Source organism: Dendrobates tinctorius, unplaced genomic scaffold (assembly GCF_039654945.1).
Source record: "Dendrobates tinctorius isolate UK_male_01 unplaced genomic scaffold, ASM3965494v1 ptg000021l, whole genome shotgun sequence".
NCBI lineage: Eukaryota > Metazoa > Chordata > Amphibia > Anura > Dendrobatidae > Dendrobates > Dendrobates tinctorius.
The window spans coordinates 35,261,284-35,281,857 of NW_027361689.1; the positions used below are offsets into that span (position 1 = coordinate 35,261,284).

Consider the following 20,574-nt stretch of genomic DNA (forward strand, 5'->3'; position numbering starts at 1 on the left):
CATATTGCCCAACACCTGTTACTTGCCACGGGTGAGCATCACATCCTTGAAACAAAGTCGTTTACCCACAATTTTGGAAAGGTGCCAACAATTTTTTCTGACTCATTTTAGAGGCTGTGAGTGAAATTATGTTCAATCTGTCTTTTTTTTGCCAGTGTTTTACCATTTAGTACTTAAAGGGAATCTGTCACCCCATTTTTGGCCTATAAGATGCGGCCACCGCCATCAGGGGCTTATCTACAGCATTCTGTAATGCTGCAGATAAGCCCCTGATGTAACCTGAAAGAAAAACGAGTTAGATGCTCACCGGGGGGCGTGGTCTGGTGCGGTGGGTGTCGCGGTCCGGAACCTCCCATCTTCTAGCGCTGACGTCCTCGTCCTTGCTTCTGCCGCAGCTCCTGCGCCGACGTACTTTATCTGCCCTGTTGAGGGCAGAGTAAAGTACTGCAGTGCGCAGGTGCCGGGAAAGGTCAGAGAGGTCCGGCGCCAGCGCACTGCAGTACTTTACACCCCTGATGGCTGTGGCCCGCATCTTATAGGCCAAAAATGGGGTGGCAGATTCCCTTTAACTGTACATTTAATTTCCTCTGCTCAAGTGCATGACCTTACATTTATCTGCATTAACCCTTTCGCAGCCAGGTATGTCTCAACATTTTGCGCCTCTGGTAACCAGGACAATTTTTGTACTTTTGATATTTACAAATAAAGTTTAAATTACAAAATGAAAAATTTACATTAATCCCCCCTCCCCCCCCCCCAATACCTATACATTTTCTGAAATTAATTACCCACTCACCACTTTATACAAGCAGGCATCTTCATGTAATTTTGCATCAAAGTGAATTTTTTTTTATTTTACATATTTTGCAAAAAAACAAATTGATACAGGTGGCTTAAAAGTGTTACACAAACAGAAAATTATTAAGTATTAAGAGTAGGGGGCTGCCAGCAGTGGACTTTGATGATTTTTTATCAAAGTGTATTCAGCGGGGCAGAACACTCCTCAGACGGCCATTAATGACCTCAGTGATAGCAGCCTTGGTTGTAAGTGCAGAGATGTGTGAATGTGAAGCTCGTACTTCATAGTGAACACATCAAAAAGTTTTAAAAATTTGTTTTCCATTTTTCTTTATCATTTGCAGATCAGTAATAATGAAAAGAAGGTGTTAACTTTGTAGCATATGTGACGTGTTAAAGGGAATAGGTCGCGTCCAGAAACGTGCTTTCACACTGCGCTTTTCCAGCTAAGACGAGGCTTTTCAAGTACAGAAAGGCCAGGTCAGGAGAAGATGCAGCCATCTAAGTAATGAGGGAAGATGGTAGGATGCCAGAAAAAATAGACTCCACCTCATGTAAATAGCGTGAAAAGAGCTGATTGACAGCAGAGATCCCACTCATCGACCACCCCTAACCAAGAGGGGGACAGGAATGAGTCTGAGCAGGGAGCAGAACAAAAGTTGAGGCATAGCTGCGAGTCAAGCCGGGATCTAAACTGGGCCTCACGCCGGCAGAGAACTCCTGGCAGAAAGGTTGGTGGCAGAGATTAAAAGGCAACGGACACGGGGGGGGGGGGGGGGGCGAACTGAGGGGACCGTGAGGGCCTCCCAATGAGAGAAACCACCCCTGAAAGTGGCACAAAGTGGGGATGGAAGAAGACACCACAGGAGCAATTGTAAAAAAGAAGTAGGAGCAAAACTAGTCCAGGAGCGAAAACAGCCCCCCTAAAACTGGTGGAAAAGCACCAGAATAAAGTGAATAAACAGTCCAAACTGTATCTGGGGAGACGTACCCCCCCGGAGAAAGAGGGTACCAGCACCAAGCCCAATAAGAGAGTCACAGTACATAAGTATGTACAAGGATACAGACCGTAACAGACTGGCTCAAACCGTAGAACATTTATCAGAAGAACTTTCTGGCATGCTTTGATCTGGGCAAGGATTACAGTACAGCAGTGGGGGAGGTGAGCTGTGACATCATCTATTGTGAATGGCTAATCATGTGTCATCTACTGAATATAGAGGGGTTATCAGTCATTGTACAGGAGGAGGTGAGCTGTGATATCACCTATCGTGAATGGTTGATCCTGTATTATGTAGGTGTTATCAGTCAGTGTAATCCTACCTGTGGTGATAATGAGACTTCTGCAAAGTCTTCTGTGTAGAAGTAGCATAAGGCCTAGTGACAAATGTAAAAATTGCAAGATTTCTGAAAATAGTGATGGATTATAAATATTGATACATAAAAATGGAAAAAAGAAATTTATCCCATGTTCATACACAGTGTTTTTGCAGCATTTTTTTTTCCAGCCAAAACCTGCTCTCTTGGCACTAAAAACGCTGAATTCAAAACACTGTATTTTTTGGCTTTTATCGTTTTCATGGGCGTTTTTGGGGTGAGGATTACATGTGTGCTTTGTATACAGTACAAGTTTAATAAAGTTAGCTTTATTCAGCAAAAATGCTGCAAAAACATTTGTTGCGGCTTGCGTTTTTTCACTTTCTCATTGCTTTCTATGGGTGAAAAATACTGCAAAAACGCTGGAAGATTTGACACGCTGCAGATTTAAATAACGCTGCAGATCCCAAATTCAGTCAGGAAAGAAAAAAAGCTCGTGCGTGAGATTTCTGAACATTCTGAGCTTTTTGTGGGACTGTAAAATTTACATTAAAAAAACCGCTGCATGTGAGCATAGCCTTACTATAAAAACCTGATTTAAACAGTGTAACATTTTCTGATGACAAATTCTAATTAGCACACTTGCAAAGTTGCAACTGATAGCATTTTGTACCTTGTAGTCAGGCCTGATGTTGGCAAAGTAAATGAATGAATCCACCGCCAGCCCAATTCTCAGACCACCACCTTCCCACGACACGGCAGACATCTGTTTCCCTGGAACCTTCAAGGTGCGCAGGTGCTTCAGAGACAAACAGATCATTAATATTACCAGGCTGGTCTCGAGAAACATTTCAATTGGTCATTTTAAATGCAAAATGAGCTTCGGAAAAACAAAACCCTTGGATGGAAAAAAATGCAAAACAGAAAATTGCCCATGACATGAATGGGTTAATGCCTGCAGTCCCATTTAGACATTCGCTATCCTTCTGCTTTGATACAAATGTGATGAGCAGATACCTCTCCAAAGGGGGTGTAGAACTGGATGATGTTGATGTCTTTATCTTGATTGCTTGTCCTCTGGGATCCGGCCACAGCCAGGAAGCTGCCGCAGTGATTCCACTGAATGCTGACCACGTTCATGCCCGTGTCAACCAAAACTGGGTCTGGAAAATCAGAGGAAGAATTACGTAGTTTTTAGTTACAGTATGTGACTGTTAATTCTGAAAGCATTAAAGCTTCAACTATTCCTGATACTAACACGAGACTGTCCATGCCATCCAAAATACATAATAATCTTTATTTACATAGCGCCAACATATTCCGCAGCGCTTTACGGTTTAACAGTTTCAAAACACAATCATCCACATGGCTTCTTTAGCCAGAGTGACTTAGGCTAGTGCTACATGGAGTAGTCTCCCGTGGCCCAAGATCTAACACCAGTTGCAATTTGGTTGTAAATATACAATAGCACGATCACAGACAGGTAAATTCAGGTGTAATGAAAAATGTACCAGAATCGGCTGATTAGATGCGATGTTGTGACGATGCAATCATGATTCTGTGCAATACATATCGCTAAGGCTGAGGACACAACCCTGGTGGAGCAACAGCAGATCTCAAAGCTTCAAAGCTGTCATGCAAGAAAAACATGAAAGCGACTTACTCTTGTGCATCTATCTTACAGCTGCAATATGGCTGTAAAAAAAGCAACCAAATGACGCATAAGGTGCATGCAAGTCACAAGCTGAACCCAAAGGTGTATGTGACTTGAGCTCAAAGGCTCCAAAATGGCTGGATTTTTGCCAATAGTGATGTTGTCGTGGAAAGTAGGTGACACGCCGGACACGACTCCACTGACAATCCTTACCTGCGATGTCACAAGGGTCTTAGATGCGATCTTTCACTGTACATCGCAATCCACATGTCAGTAACCAATGTCGCTAAGTAGCCCCCACCCAAGCCTCATTCAGACGTACGTTTATCCATGAACGCAAAAAAATAGTCATGGGTGCTTGGTCCGTTTGTAAGCAATTACCATCGGTGATTTTGATATCCTTGTGTAGAGTGTCAGAGTGAGGAGACTTATAGGCCATCCATGCTCCTCTGGAAAATTAAATATGATTTTCACGTATGGAAAAATAAACAATAAAAATCCAAGCTTTTCACATACATTACGTACAATGGTAATCAAAGATAGAATGCAGAAAGCACACATATTGTGCCCCGATGACATCCGTGTGCTGTACGTGATTTTCACAGACGCTTGAGACTCCATGATTAAAATGATTTTTCTTTGCAGATGCACAAAAAAAAAAATACGGACATGTGAACAGCCCCACAGATTACAATGGGTACGAGAACAAATACATTAAAAACGACCGTCTGAATAATAATAAATTTTATTTCTATAGCGCCAACATATTCCGCAGTACTTTACATTTCAGAGGCGACTTGTACAGACAATAGACATTACAGCATAACAATAATCACATAGATCATAAATACCAAGAGGAATGAGGGCCCTGCTCGCAAGCTTACAGTCTATGAGGAAAGCGGTAGACACAAAAGGTGGGTGGTAACAATTGCCCTGATTGTATGGAGCAGCCATAATGTTAAGTGTGTAACAGTACAGACACAGAGGGCTAATGGATGCATAAAGCATGTGGGAACATGATGCGGGGAACCTGGTTATGGTAAAACTTTTGGCTGTGCCACACAGGGATAGTTAGGTTAATGTGTTGAGGTGGTAGGCCAGTCTGAATAAATGCGTTTTCAGGGCACGCTTAAAATTGCATTCCAAAAGTGCATTCCAAAGAATTGGCGCAGCACGTGTATAGTCTTGGAGACGGGAGTGAGAGGTTCTGATTATTGAGGATGCTAACCTCAGGTCATCAGCAGAACGGAGGGCGCGGGTAGGGTGGTAGACTGAAACAAGCGAGGAGATGTAGGGTGCTGCTGAGCCATGGAGGGCTTTGTGGGTGAGGGCAATAAGTTTGTACTGGATTCTGGAGTGGATAGGTAGCCAGTGTAATGACTGGCACAAGGCAGAGGCATCGGTGTAACGATTGGCGAGGAATATGATCCTGGCAGCAGCATTTAAGACAGATTGGAGGGGGGAGAGTTTGGTAAGAGGGAGACCGATTAGAAGAGAGTTACAATAGTTGAGACGAGAATGAATGAGAGAAACAATAAGAGTTTTTGCGGAATCAAAAGTAAGAAAACGTCAAATTCTAGAAATGTTTTTGAGATGCAGATAACAAGAGCGAGCCAGTGATCGTATGTGGGGGGGCAAAGGAAAGCTCGGAGTCATGTTTTCTAGAAAGGCTGGCGTGATGTCAGGAGAAGAAGCGTATAATTGGTTGTCATCAGCATAGAGATGATACTGGAAACCAAATCTACTGATTGTTTGACCAATAGGGGCAGAGGCTTTATAGTTTGCTCTTTGGTGAAAAGAAGAAAAAAAAAAAAAAACACTTACTCTCATCGTTCTCGTGTCTCATTATCTGGCACCGCCCGTTATCAAAACATATAGCAAGGCTGGGGCAATCTGGCTCCACGTAACCTTTACTGCCCGGATACCAATGCATGCCAGCGATACTCAGGGGACCCGTCACGTTGACCAAACAGCTCAGCACCATTTTTACCTACAGAAAGATAATCCATGAGAGTGAGCTCAATCCTGATCAAGAGCAATGATGGACCCAGCAAGCAGAAGAGAAGAATATAGCAACACTTACTATGAAGTTGCCTTGGTTGTCGTAAAGGTGGATTTCTCCATTTGCCATGCCAAAAAGAAGAATTTTGCTGTCTGGTGACCAAGCGACATGGCACAGCTGTATGCCCTTCAATTCTTTGCCCCAAATACGATTACCTGGATAATATTGAGAATAAAAATAGATATCGTGAGACTAACAGATATCAGAACCAAACACAATGATGGCGTGCCGTTACTGGATAACACTGCCATGATGGGGGGCACTTGGTCTGTACAATGTTAGGTAGTTGGTACGTGTAGTTACTGGATAACACTGCCATGATGGGGGAACTTGGTCTGTACAATGTTAGGTAGTTGGTACGTGTCGTTGCTGAATAACACTGCCATGATGGGGGCACTTGGTCTGTACAATGTTAGGTAGTTGGTACGTGTCGTTACTGAATAACACTGCCATGATGGGGGCACTTGGTCTGTACAATGTTAGGTAGTTCGTACATGTCATTACTGGATAACACTGCCATGATGGGGGCACTTGGTCTGTACAATGTTAGGTAGTTGGTACGTGTCGTTGCTGAATAACACTGCCATGATGGGGGGCACTTGGTCTGTACAATGTTAGGTAGTTGGTACGTGTCGTTACTGAATAACACTGCCATGATGGGGGCACTTGGTCTGTACAATGTTAGGTAGTTGGTACATGTCATTACTGAATAACACTGCCATGATGGGGGCACTTGGTCTGTACAATGTTAGGTAGTTGGTACGTGTCGTTACTGGATAACACTGCCATGATGGAGGCACTTGGTCTGTACAATGTTAGGTAGTTCGTACATGTCATTACTGGATAACACTGCCATGATGGGGGCACTTGGTCTGTACAATGGTAGTTCGTACATGTCATTACTGGATAACACTGCCATGATGGGGGCACTTGGTCTGTACAATGTTAGGTAGTTCGTACATGTCGTTACTGAATAACACTGCCATGATGGGGGCACTTGGTCTGTACAATGTTAGGTAGTTCGTACATGTCATTACTGGATAACACTGCCATGATGGGGGCACTTGGTCTGTACAATGTTAGGTAGTTCGTACATGTCATTACTGGATAACACTGCCATGATGGAGGCACTTGGTCTGTACAATGTTAGGTAGTTCGTACATGTCATTACTGGATAACACTGCCATGATGGGGGCACTTGGTCTGTACAATGTTAGGTAGTTGGTACGTGTCGTTACTGGATAACACTGCCATGATGGAGGCACTTGGTCTGTACAATGTTAGGTAGTTGGTACGTGTCGTTACTGGATCACACTGCCATGATGGGGGCACTTGGTCTTTACAATGTTAGGTAGTTGGTACATGTCATTACTGAATAACACTGCCATGATGGAGGCACTTGGTCTGTACAATGTTAGGTAGTTCGTACATGTCATTACTGGATAACACTGCCATGATGGGGGCACTTGGTCTGTACAATGTTAGGTAGTTCGTACATGTCATTACTGGATAACACTGCCTTGATGGGGGCACTTGGTCTGTACAATGTTAGGTAGTTGGTATGTGTCGTTACTGAATAACACTGCCATGATGGGGGCACTTGGTCTGTACAATGTTAGGTAGTTCGTACATGTCATTACTGGATAACACTGCCATGATGGAGGCACTTGGTCTGTACAATGTTAGGTAGTTGGTACGTGTCGTTACTGGATAACACTGCCATGATGGGGGCACTTGGTCTGTACAATGTTAGGTAGTTCGTACATGTCATTACTGGATAACACTGCCATGATGGAGGCACTTGGTCTGTACAATGTTAGGTAGTTCGTACGTGTCGTTACTGGATAACACTGCCATGATGGGGGCACTTGGTCTGTACAATGTTAGGTAGTTCGTACATGTCATTACTGGATAACACTGCCATGATGGGGGCACTTGGTCTGTACAATGTTAGGTAGTTGGTACGTGTCGTTACTGGATAACACTGCCATGATGGGGGCACTTGGTCTGTACAATGTTAGGTAGTTGGTACGTGTCGTTACTGGATAACACTGCCATGATGGAGGCACTTGGTCTGTACAATGTTAGGTAGTTCGTACATGTCGTTACTGAATAACACTGCCATGATGGGGGCACTTGGTCTGTACAATGTTAGGTAGTTCGTACATGTCATTACTGGATAACACTGCCATGATGGGGGCACTTGGTCTGTACAATGTTAGGTAGTTCGTACATGTCATTACTGGATAACACTGCCATGATGGAGGCACTTGGTCTGTACAATGTTAGGTAGTTCGTACATGTCATTACTGGATAACACTGCCATGATGGGGGCACTTGGTCTGTACAATGTTAGGTAGTTGGTACGTGTCGTTACTGGATAACACTGCCATGATGGAGGCACTTGGTCTGTACAATGTTAGGTAGTTGGTACGTGTCGTTACTGGATCACACTGCCATGATGGGGGCACTTGGTCTTTACAATGTTAGGTAGTTGGTACATGTCATTACTGAATAACACTGCCATGATGGAGGCACTTGATCTGTACAATGTTAGGTAGTTCGTACATGTCATTACTGGATAACACTGCCATGATGGGGGCACTTGGTCTGTACAATGTTAGGTAGTTCGTACATGTCATTACTGGATAACACTGCCTTGATGGGGGCACTTGGTCTGTACAATGTTAGGTAGTTGGTATGTGTCGTTACTGAATAACACTGCCATGATGGGGGCACTTGGTCTGTACAATGTTAGGTAGTTCGTACATGTCATTACTGGATAACACTGCCATGATGGAGGCACTTGGTCTGTACAATGTTAGGTAGTTGGTACGTGTCGTTACTGGATAACACTGCCATGATGGGGGCACTTGGTCTGTACAATGTTAGGTAGTTCGTACATGTCATTACTGGATAACACTGCCATGATGGAGGCACTTGGTCTGTACAATGTTAGGTAGTTCGTACGTGTCGTTACTGGATAACACTGCCATGATGGGGGCACTTGGTCTGTACAATGTTAGGTAGTTCGTACATGTCATTACTGGATAACACTGCCATGATGGGGGCACTTGGTCTGTACAATGTTAGGTAGTTGGTACGTGTCGTTACTGGATAACACTGCCATGATGGGGGCACTTGGTCTGTACAATGTTAGGTAGTTGGTACGTGTCGTTACTGGATAACACTGCCATGATGGAGGCACTTGGTCTGTACAATGTTAGGTAGTTGGTACGTGTCGTTACTGGATAACACTGCCATGATGGGGGCACTTGGTCTGTACAATGTTAGGTAGTTGGTACGTGTCGTTACTGGATAACACTGCCATGATGGGGGCACTTGGTCTGTACAATGTTAGGTAGTTGGTACGTGTCGTTACTGGATAACACTGCCATGATGGGGGCACTTGGTCTGTACAATGTTAGGTAGTTGGTACGTGTCGTTACTGGATAACACTGCCATGATGGGGGCACTTGGTCTGTACAATGTTAGGTAGTTGGTACGTGTCGTTACTGGATAACACTGCCATGATGGGGGCACTTGGTCTGTACAATGTTAGGTAGTTGGTACATGACACATCCACATGATGCCAAGGTTTTCCTGCAGGACACTGCCCCATTACGCACCTGTCACCGGCTTGTCTTATTCCCATAGCGGGGCCATCCCTATCACAGGTAAGTGATAAACGCACCCGTCCGTCCACCTGATGTAAAGGCCACTTTCTCCCATTGCTCCACGGTCCAGTTCTGATGATCACTTGCCCGCTGTAGGGGTTTCTGGCAATGGGCATTAATCTATCACCCGTACTATTTTCAGCTCTTTATATTACAGTAGCTATTCTGTAGGATCGGATCGGCCGGACTAGAGTCTGCACCCCAAGTGTATCAATGAGCCTTGGACGCCTATGGCTCTGGATCACCCCACAAGATCCACCCAGTTGTTTTGCCATCACCATTTGGCCCTTGTTGCCCAGCTCCGTACCCTTGCCCATTTTTACTGAATGCAAAATATCAACTGTTCACTTGTTCCTAGTATATTCCATCCCTTGACAGGTAGCATTAACATAAGCAGTGTTACTTCACCCGTCGATGCTTTTAATGTTATGGCTGATCCTTGTATATCTCACTGCATGTCGAGTCAACTTAGGGTGATCTCAAACTCTACCCACCGCAACGCTGAAGAGCTGCACAATCTAGAAACCAAATGGTGTCTCCTCTGGGAATCACGCGTCATGCACAGATTGCATTATCGGCCTCAGGCCGGGGTCACACAAGCGAGGATTCTCTCTTCCAAGAGAATTAAATTGATTATGGTAATGACACTGCGATCAATCTCTGATCAAAGTGTGAGCCAATTCTCTCGCATGAGAGACCCGCAGCACAGGTGCAGAGAAGAATAGTGGCGTTCATCACAGTACCGTTCACTTCTATGGGACTACCAGGACGACCATCACCGTCAGTCCTATAGAAGAGAATGAAGGGGCGATCACAGACGTATTTAGGGGAAAACCTCCTTAATCCAAAGTGAAGCTTTGTTTCACCCACCAAAAGTAAGGTAAGAGGGCAGAAAGGGTCACCTGGAAGACAAAATATCCTTACCGTCCACTGACCCAACGATGACAGCTCCGTCCTCATACACGATGCAGATCTTCTGACCATCTGCATTCCAGCTCATGCTGCGGACAACCGATTTGTTTCTGTTGTTGATCATCTCTTCGTACCATGAGCCTAAAAGACAGGTGCAACATCTACATAAGGCAAAGCCATGGATTGCATCAGTCCAGGCTGATTTTGGTTTCAGCCCTGTAAACGGCCATGTTTCCCTCCTGCAAGAGTCGGAAGCAGGCCAGGCTAGCACGGGTATTGCCATCACACGCCTTATGAGTTGTACATCCATGAGTCAGTTTTTAATAGGTTAATGGTTAAGTCGTAACTAAACTTTCTATATAAATCAATAGTTTGAGTGAATATTAGAAACTTTCTAACTTATCTTATTAGAGAATTCGGCCTCTTTCTCCTCTTAGTCAATGTTTGTCTTTTGCACTGATCATTCACTCTCCAAAACTGCTCAAATCCATCTACAAATCTGTCTACAGTGAGGGGGTCACATGACACCTGCTGCCTATAAAAGCCTATGGAGACAGAAGGGAGAAGGAGCTTGAGGGAAAGGCACAAGGATAAACCAATGAGGCTTCCTATACTAAAAAGGAGGACACAAGCTGTGTAATGGTTATCGTGTTATTCCCCACGTACAAGCGCAGGGGGCAGCTTATCCTTCACCTGAAACCACAGCTACACTTAAAGGGCTCTGCCTTTACAAAAGCAGCGTTCAAGCGGCTGACAACTGCACCGAGCATCCGGTGAAAAATGAGATTTGGTGGGTAATATTGCCAGAACTGAATGGTGATAGACAGCTGCTGAAAATATTCATACAGATGTCCTTTCCAGTCGGATACCAGGCTCAGTACCTAGCGCACTAAACACTGGGGTGAGGTGGCCTCGAATTTAACCTTTTAATGAAACCTTTATCATTTCTGTAACTCCGGCCCCCGTACACGTTAGGTATAGGTTGGCTGACCTGATGATTTCGATTGGCTCTGTTGGTGATCTAATGTGTCCTGACTCTCCCCTAAAAGATTAGGATCAGGCGTTTTTCATTTTGTGTCCTAGACTTTTGATTCTGGCAACATCTGACTCCACCCTCCCCATAGGGAACGCATTATCGCTTTGCAGGGTGTTAAAGTTATAGGGTGTACTTATTTTATGCACAGGGATACGCTAAATATAGTCTAAAGGATCACATATACAGCATATATTCAGCCCCGCAGTCACTAATGTACTGAGAGGTTTTGGGGTTACCCTTGTACAGCATCCAGACGATGATCAGCCCATTCTGGTCACTGGTTGTCAATTTCTGGAAATGTTCATTCCAGGTCACCACCTGCACGGATCCTGGAGAAGAAATACAGGATGAGGGAGACTTGATGTTATTTCCATTTCTCTTCTTATATACCCTTATTATAGTATTTAAGGATGGACCGGTCACTGCCTCCCACATAATCAGCCCACTCCTCTACTGCTGCAGGCATTCTCTGCCGTGTGTTAACAAGACACATATTGTAGCGGGTTTTCTTAATGGACATCTAGAAAAAAATCTGCCACTATGATCACTTCGACCGAACGTTTCATCCTTCCAGCTATACGAAACTTCAGACATGTGTTGCTTTTTCTTAGATTAACTTTCATAAGCTGCAAACTTTTCTGATCCTTTAAAGGGGTGGATTGTCTCATGAATAACACAACACCGCTGCCCATATGGCCTATGGACAACATATAGGGGGGTCGCCACTCAGTATTCTCCTCTAGGAGACAAAATGAAGACTTGCTCTATAGGAATGGCTTCCGTCTGACGGACTGGAGACGTCTTTCTTTTATTACATATCCCCTGCAGCGGTCACTGCACAAACAATCCATAGTGTATATCCCTGATTATTACCCTCTAAGCTGGAGCGCCCCTTTAAGAGTAAATGGTACAGGACTCGAAAAGCTGCTCCGTCCCCCGATCTGTATCCCCTTACCACTGTGTCCCTCCAGGGTCTGGTTCATGGAGAGGTTGCTGGGTGCGGCGAGCCCTTTCAGCTTGGCATCGTCTGGAAAGAAAAATCACATGTTTGGGTCAATATTATATAATAAAGGGAAATAAAGACATAATTGTGATTTTGTTTTTATAAACAAAAACTGGAAACCACAAAAGAAATGGTTCATCAAGTAATAAATAAGGAGGGTATTATTGAAGAAATCCTATCATGAGCCATAAGCTACGTATACGTGTTATTTTTAATTACTGACAATGATAATAATGAAATGAGCAAAAGTTACCGCTAAAATGAAGATGAAGGAGAACAGCTCAGCAGTAGCACAGAACCATTCTTCTTGGTCCTACGCTATGCCACATTGTCACATGAAGTTTCCATTGCGCACACTGCTCATCAATATATAAAAAGCACTATATGTGCCATGCAAAGACTGCTTAGTCAAGCTCTCGGAGTCCAGTGCGCAGTACTACTCATTCTGGGTCCCGTAGTCCAGTATGTGATCCTACTCAGGCTGGATCTTGGAGTCCAGTGGGCGGTCCTACTCAGTCTGGGCCCTGGAGTCCAGTGGGCGGTCCTACTCAGTCTGGGCCCCGGTGTCCAGTGGGCGGTCCTACTCAGTCTGGGCCCCGGTGTCCAGTGGGCGGTCCTACTCAGTCTGAGCCCTGGAGTCTAGTGGGGGGTCCTACTCAGTCTGGGCCTTGGAGTCCAGTGGGCGGTCCTCCTCAGTCTGGGCCCCGGAGTCCAGTGGGCGGTCCTACTCAGTATGGGTCCTGGAGTCCAGTGAGCGGTCCTACTCAGTCTGAACCCCGGAGACCAGTGGGCGGTCCTACTCAGTCTGGGCCCCGGAGTCCAGTGGGCGGTCCTACTTAGCCTGGGCCCCGGAGTCCAGTGGGCAGTCCTACTTAGCCTGGGCCTTGGAGTCCAGTGGGCGGTCCTACTCAGTCTGGGCCTTGGAGTCCAGTGGGCGGTCCTACTCAGTCTGGGCCCCGGAGTCCAGTTGGTGGTTCTACTCAGTATGGGTCCTGGAGTCCAGTGAGCGGTCCTACTCAGTCTGAACCCCGGAGACCAGTGGGCGGTCCTACTTAGCCTGGGCCCCGGAGTCCAGTGGGCGGTCCTACTTAGCCTGGGCCTTGGAGTCCAGTGGGCGGTCCTACTTAGCCTGGGCCCCGGAGTCCAGTGGGCGGTCCTACTCAGTATGGGCCCCGGAGTCCAGTGGGTGGTCATACTCAGTATGGGCCCTGGAGTCTAGTGGGCGGTCCTACTCAGTCTGGGCCTTGGAGTCCAGTGGGCGGTCCTACTTAGCCTGGGCCTTGGAGTCCAGTGGGCGGTCCTACTTAGCCTGGGCCCCGGAGTCCAGTGGGCGGTCCTACTTAGCCTGGGCCCCGGAGTCCAGTGGGCGGTCCTACTTAGCCTGGGCCCCGGAGTCCAGTGGGCGGTCCTACTCAGTATGGGCCCCGGAGTCCAGTGGGTGGTCCTACTCAGTCTGAGCCCTGGAGTCTAGTGGGCGGTCCTACTCAGTCTGAGCCTTGGAGTCCAGTGGGCGGTCCTACTTAGCCTGGGCCTTGGAGTCCAGTGGGCGGTCCTACTTAGCCTGGGCCCCGGAGTCCAGTGGGCGGTCCTACTTAGCCTGGGCCTTGGAGTCCAGTGGGCGGTCCTACTTAGCCTGGGCCCCGGAGTCCAGTGAGCGGTCCTACTCAGTATGGGCCCCAGAGTCCAGTTGGTGGTTCTACTCAGTATGGGTCCTGGAGTCCAGTGAGCGGTCCTACTCAGTCTGAACCCCGGAGACCAGTGGGCGGTCCTACTTAGCCTGGGCCCCGGAGTCCAGTGGGCGGTCCTACTTAGCCTGGGCCTTGGAGTCCAGTGGGCGGTCCTACTTAGCCTGGGCCCCGGAGTCCAGTGGGCGGTCCTACTCAGTATGGGCCCCGGAGTCCAGTGGGTGGTCCTACTCAGTCTGAGCCCTGGAGTCTAGTGGGCGGTCCTACTCAGTCTGGGCCTTGGAGTCCAGTGGGCGGTCCTACTTAGCCTGGGCCTTGGAGTCCAGTGGGCGGTCCTACTTAGCCTGGGCCCCGGAGTCCAGTGGGCGGTCCTACTTAGCCTGGGCCTTGGAGTCCAGTGGGCGGTCCTACTTAGCCTGGGCCTTGGAGTCCAGTGGGCGGTCCTACTTAGCCTGGGCCCCGGAGTCCAGTGAGCGGTCCTACTCAGTATGGGCCCCGGAGTCCAGTGGGTGGTCATACTCAGTCTGAGCCCTGGAGTCTAGTGGGCGGTCCTACTCAGTCTGAGCCTTGGAGTCCAGTGGGCGGTCCTACTTAGCCTGGGCCTTGGAGTCCAGTGGGCGGTCCTACTTAGCCTGGGCCTCGGAGTCCAGTGGGCGGTCCTACTCAGTATGGGCCCCGGAGTCCAGTGGGTGGTCCTACTCAGTTTGAGCTCTAGAGTCTAGTGGGCGGTCCTACTCAGTCTGGGCCTTGGAGTCCAGTGGGCGGTCCTACTCAGTATGGGTCCTGGAGTCCAGTGGGCGGTCCTACTCAGTCTGAGCCCCGGATACAGAGGAGGCTTTTTTTACATACCACTCGTACCTATAATAGTGAACGGGGCCATTCACGTGGCCGTGATTTTGTGCAGACGCTGCGGTCCACATAAATCGTGAAGACGTGTCTGATATTGATCCAAGTTTTAGATCAAAATCAGCAATGCAAGTCTATGAGTCCAAGAAAAAATTAGGATACCTTCTGAGTGCTGATCATTTTTCACGGTCTGATAAATAGGAAAAGGTAAAAAAAAAACTTTTTTAGTTTGTTTTTTATCTTAGAAACAACCACATTCCCGACAGACATGGATCTGTTCTTTTAGGAAATGAGATTAAGCAAACCGAAACGCGTCCAAAGCTTCCATACAGAATGCATTCATTCACCTGTTTGCATTTCCAGTTTGAGGACCTTGAGCAGCCCGGATTCCCCACCACAGGCGATGTATCCCTGGTCCTTGTTCCATGATATGCATTTTAACCGGATGTTGTTAGGAATGGCGATCTAAAAAACAAAAATCACAAGCAAAAGTCATATTCTGAATAGCCGTGCCCGGCCTCGCTCAATACACTTCACTTTGGCTCCGGACACCGGCGACAAAGAATCCTGACAGTGAGCGTACTGCGAGGACTCACAAGTCTGCAGACCCAGAGAGTAACACCAGACTTACCCCAAGGCCGGACAACCCCTTTAAGGCGTGCTCTAATAAGGTGGGATTTTTTCTGCAGGAAATTCACAGCAAAATCAATAAAGGGAATCTGTCAGCAGGTTTTTGAAATGCAATCCAAGAGCAGCCTAACAGGGCAAGAAAGCCTGACTCCAGGGATGTGTCACTTGCTGCGCTGCTGGGTGCAGTTTTCATAGAATACCTGTTTTCTTTAATGTAGATGTAGCAAAGCTAAGAGCTAAATTGTGCATAACCCAGCCCACACCCCCGATTGGCAGCTTCCTGTGTAGAAGGAAGCGTCCCATCAGTGTTGGGGCAGAGCTACACAGATTATCTGGACTACGTAGCATGTGACACTTAGTCCTGCAGTGATAATCTCCTGCTAATAAAACACTGATTGTATTGAAACAACAGCAAACAGCCTAATAAGTGATACATCCCTGGAATCAGGCTCTTGTGTCCAATATTATGCATGCTCTCGGATTAAATAGCAAAAAAACTGCTGACAGATTCCCTTCAAGTGTGTATATTTATGGGTCTTTTTTTTACGTTATGTGGATATCAAAATCTTGGAGTGTTTTGTAAATGTAAAAAATAATTTTATTTACAAAGAAAAATGAGATGTCCTTTTAAGGAAAAAAGTAAAAAAATCTCTGGTAATGACCCCCCACCCTAGAACGTAACCTAAATTATAACCTAAACCTTTACAAGCAAATATCTTCTCAACAGAGAGGAAAAATTAAAAATCAATGTGTTACTCCGCAGCCACTATTGCATGATGTGGCCAAATTGGTCCTTTTTAATAAAAGGGTTCTGCAGCCGCAGACATTTGAATTTTCTAAATTTAAGTTGCCGGCAAAAGCAGCCGAACACTCCTCTTTTGCTAGAAAGCTGGGCTCAAATTTTCGGGTTGTGGGATCTGGCATACAGAGCGGGATTACATAACCCTCCTCGGACCCTGCTGCAGTGAGAGATCCGGCTCTGTGCACTAACCCATCCTTTACTAAGCAATCTCCGAACAGTAACCACTCGGAGGATTTTACTGCTTCGCCGCCGCTTAGTAAGAGAGCGCTGGGTTAGTGCAAAGACAAGATCCTGATTGGTCCAAGAATGACTCCAAAGTGATAGGAGCTGTGGGAATTGTGTGGCTGCAGTTGTCAGTCGGAGCTTATAGCGCCTCTCCAGTGTCCTTTTTTATTGCACCACTGGAGCTGCACTTTAATTTGTGAAAAAATGCTCTCTCACTGGAGGCTGCGGTCTCGCTGGGGGCTGCGGTCTCACTGAACGCTGCCGTCTCGCTGGAGACTGGGGGGCTGCGGTCTCACTGGGGGCTGTGGTCTCGCTGGGGCTGTGCTCTCACTGGGGTCTGTGGTCTCGCTGGGGTCTCGCTGAACGCTGCAGTCTCGCTGGAGACTGGGGGGCTGCGGTCTCACTGGGGGCTGCGGTCTCGCTGGGGCTGCGCTCTCACTGGGGGCTATGGCCTCCCTAAACACTGCGGTCTCACTGGGGGCTGCGGTCTCGCTGAACGCTGCGCTCTCGCTTGGGGCTGTGGTGTCGCTGAACGCTGCGGTCTCACTGGGGGCTGCGGTCTCACTGGGGGCTGCGGTCTCACTGGGGGCTGCGGTATCGCTGGGGGCTGCGGTATCGCTGAACGCTGCTGTCTCGCTGGGGGCTGCGGTCTCGCTGGGGGCTGCAATCTCACTGGGGGCTGTGGTGTCGCTGAACGCTGCGGTCTCGCTGGAGACTGGGGGCTGCGGTCTCACTGGGGGCTGCGGTCTCACTGGGGGCTGCGGTCTCACTGGGGGCTGTGGTGTCGCTGAACGCTGCGGTCTCGCTGGAGACTGGGGGCTGCGGTCTCACTGGGGGCTGCGGTCTCACTGGGGGCTGCGGTCTCACTGGGGGCTGCGGTCTCACTGGGGGCTGTGGTGTCGCTGAACGCTGCGGTCTCGCTGGAGACTGGGGGCTGCGATCTCACTGGGGGCTGCGGTCTCGCTGAACGCTGCGGTCTCGCTGGAGACTGGGGGCTGCGATCTCACTGGGGGCTGCGGTCTCACTGGGGGCTGCGGTCTCGCTGAGCGGCAAGTCGCAAGCTCTTATTCCCCGCAGACATGAGCTGGGAGCATAAAAGCATGAAGCCCCTCCGCAGGTTGTGCCCTTTCCAGCCTCTACGGACACCGGGATGTCCCCCCTTTTATTGAGGCCGCTGGGGTCCCGGTGACAATCAGGTGGCATAATGGCAGCCATATTGCTCTCATACAGCAGTGATGTATTTATGGAAGAGATTAATGATATCACCGTCCTCTCCTGAGGCTGTAGAACTACAAGTCACAGCAAAATAACATGTAGTCAGTAAATGCAAAACAAACACAAACCCCCCGTCTCTGCGCCCTCACCTTCTTACTCAGGTATATAAACATCCCGCCGGCGGGGTCACGGCTGCCACCAACGTAACTAAGATGCCGAGTTCTCCCGTTTCTAAGCAACCAGGATCCCCGGCAATGGGCGTCAACGTCACTTCCGGTTCAGAAACGGCAGCGCGCAATCCCTAGAGGCCAATATGTAATATGTGAAGACGTCACCGATGAGGCAGAGGAGCGGCCATGTTTGTGGAGACCAGCTGGAAAGGCTGCCCTTATAATCACTGCCTGTCCATATAAAAACCTCCAGCTAATAAGGGAACCATTACCAGTACTCTGTCAATCATAGCAAGAACATGGTGAAGGCTTATTAATGCTCATTATTACTGGTGCTTCAAAACTGCGGGTGCTGCTGTAGAAAAATATATATATATATATCTTCTTGCACGGTTGAGAATCAAAAAGTAAAAGCAATGTTGAGGATAAAATAAATCTTGTTTTTAATTGTTCATTCAAAAAGTGATTACAAAAATGAAGAAAAGTAAGTTCATGACATGCAGTAATTATTTGAAGAGAAAACGAGCATTGTTCTTACATATAGTCTTGAGCAGCTGTCCGGGTGTTCGAGAGTCTCAAGGGATATGAGATCTCCTGAACAAGAGTTAGACCGGCTTTATATACTATTCTGCCCTATAAACTATAACCACATATGGTGGCTTGCCACTATGTTCAGAAGTTCTTCCATATTAAGTGAACCGTAGTTATTTTAACAATATGTATACAGTTATTTATGCATTACCTTAGTCTGAGATATTTAAGCCTAAAGTCTGAGATCTTTAGAACCATTCATTATCTCTAAATAGTCACATTTTGACAGCTTTGACTATTTTGACCTATACATTTGACAAGAGAGACAGCTGTGTGAGCCAAGGAATCCAGAATAGCTCAGTCACACTCTAACCAGAGCCTCTGCTAGCTGGACTAGACTCTGTATATTTTTTATTATAGAAATACTGATATTTTACAGTCCCCCCTGATTATGATTTGAGACATATCATAATCAATCCTAACTCATTCTCTCACCATTCGTATCACATTCATTCTTTATTCTGAAAACCTTGTATCACCATCTGCCCTGAATGTCATCTGAATTTTCAAACCTATTGTAAAAACAAAAATTAGATCAGAGAGTTATATTTTTTTCGTTTTAACATCTCTCTTAAAATATCATCTTCCTTTTTCATTTCTACCTTTATATTCTTATAAATACTCCTAATTTTACACATAATAATTATTTGATATATTATACACAGCAAAACTATGATAAATAAAATAACGATCGGATTAGACAATACATTTCCTGCTGCCATTTTCGCTGAAGACTGTGACCAACTAGTTACAGATTTTCCTAAATTTCTCCACCATGATGAGCCTGACATACTCGTCCATTCATGTTCAATATCATTTAGATTACCTTGTTCATGTCTAAATACAATTTCAGCTTCTTTTAATTGTTTTGTCAGCAGATTCAATAAACCCTTGTCTTTCTTTATTTCATTTGTCCACAAATCCCAAGGGAATTTATTGACTTGTGACAAATTGAACTGGATCGGAAGGATTTTCAGACGTCTTGAGCTTATTGACGTAATATTAATACTTCCTTCCTTCTTTGTGAGAGTTTTAACATTTCCCTCAATACAATATAAACCCATTGTCAGATTTTCGACATGTACACAAGATGAGAAGAATGCAGAAACTGCTTCTTTTCCTGACATGACCTGGAAACAAGTTTTGTTAGCGCTTACTGGTGTCACCAAGTCATGTATCGTGTGGACATTCTCAACTCTGGCATGACAAGAAGTATGATTATGGAAACATGAATGATAAATGACTTTATCCTGTCCAGGTAGACACATTACCTTGGAAACAAATTTAAGCATGACGAAATGTCTAATTGTTCAGTGTTTGTACCATCAAATGCAAAATCTGTGTACTGTAATTGATAATATAACAATTGTGTAGGACTGACAGGAATTCCCAGAACACCTATAGGAACCAGGGTTTCTTCTCTTCCTGACACTGGAATCAGTGATGTTCCTACACAAATGTTCTGTTCACATCCTAACCACTTATTTACCCACAAATCTGTATGGTTTAACGCAAAGTTATATTCTATGGGCAAATTTCTTATTAGCCCTAAAGGGGTAATTCCACTTTGTAAGGCTTGTGCAATCATTTTCAGATTGGTGGAATATTCAATCTGAATTTCTAGACATGTTTTGGCCACTTGAGATTCCTGTTCACTTTCCATTAAAGCTAAAGTAGCATCCTGAAGATGTGATACAGAAGATCCCAATACAGTAGCAGTGTTCAAAACCATCTTTTCAAGGACTTGATTCAAACTTTTCTGAATCTTTACCCCTTTTCCTCCAATATACCCAATATTTTCCAGATCTGATTTAAGTGTATGAATGTCCATAGTGTTAATTAAACTTCCTACTGTTCCTAATCCCCCCAAAATACCTTCAAACACTCCCCTCTTACTTCTAACCTGTGTTGAAGTTCTTTTCCCAAACCATTGTTCTATTCCCATCTCCAT

At 46.2% G+C, this 20,574-nt stretch overlaps 1 protein-coding gene across 1 annotated transcript in view; it reads right to left on the reverse strand.

Moving 5' to 3' along the window:
* WDR35 (WD repeat domain 35) overlaps positions 1-18,209 on the reverse strand; it is a 117,708-nt gene extending 99,499 nt beyond the window's left edge. The window contains exons 1-9 of the mRNA XM_073568283.1: positions 18,012-18,209; positions 15,338-15,455; positions 12,412-12,483; positions 11,693-11,785; positions 10,433-10,561; positions 5,853-5,986; positions 5,594-5,759; positions 3,133-3,278; positions 2,789-2,914 (exon numbers count right to left, since the gene is read on the reverse strand). Coding sequence (XP_073424384.1) covers positions 2,789-2,914; positions 3,133-3,278; positions 5,594-5,759; positions 5,853-5,986; positions 10,433-10,561; positions 11,693-11,785; positions 12,412-12,483; positions 15,338-15,455; positions 18,012-18,035 — 1,008 coding nt within the window. The 5' untranslated portion in view covers positions 18,036-18,209. The remainder of the gene's footprint in view (positions 1-2,788; positions 2,915-3,132; positions 3,279-5,593; positions 5,760-5,852; positions 5,987-10,432; positions 10,562-11,692; positions 11,786-12,411; positions 12,484-15,337; positions 15,456-18,011) is intronic.
* Positions 18,210-20,574: the final 2,365 nt, after the last annotated feature.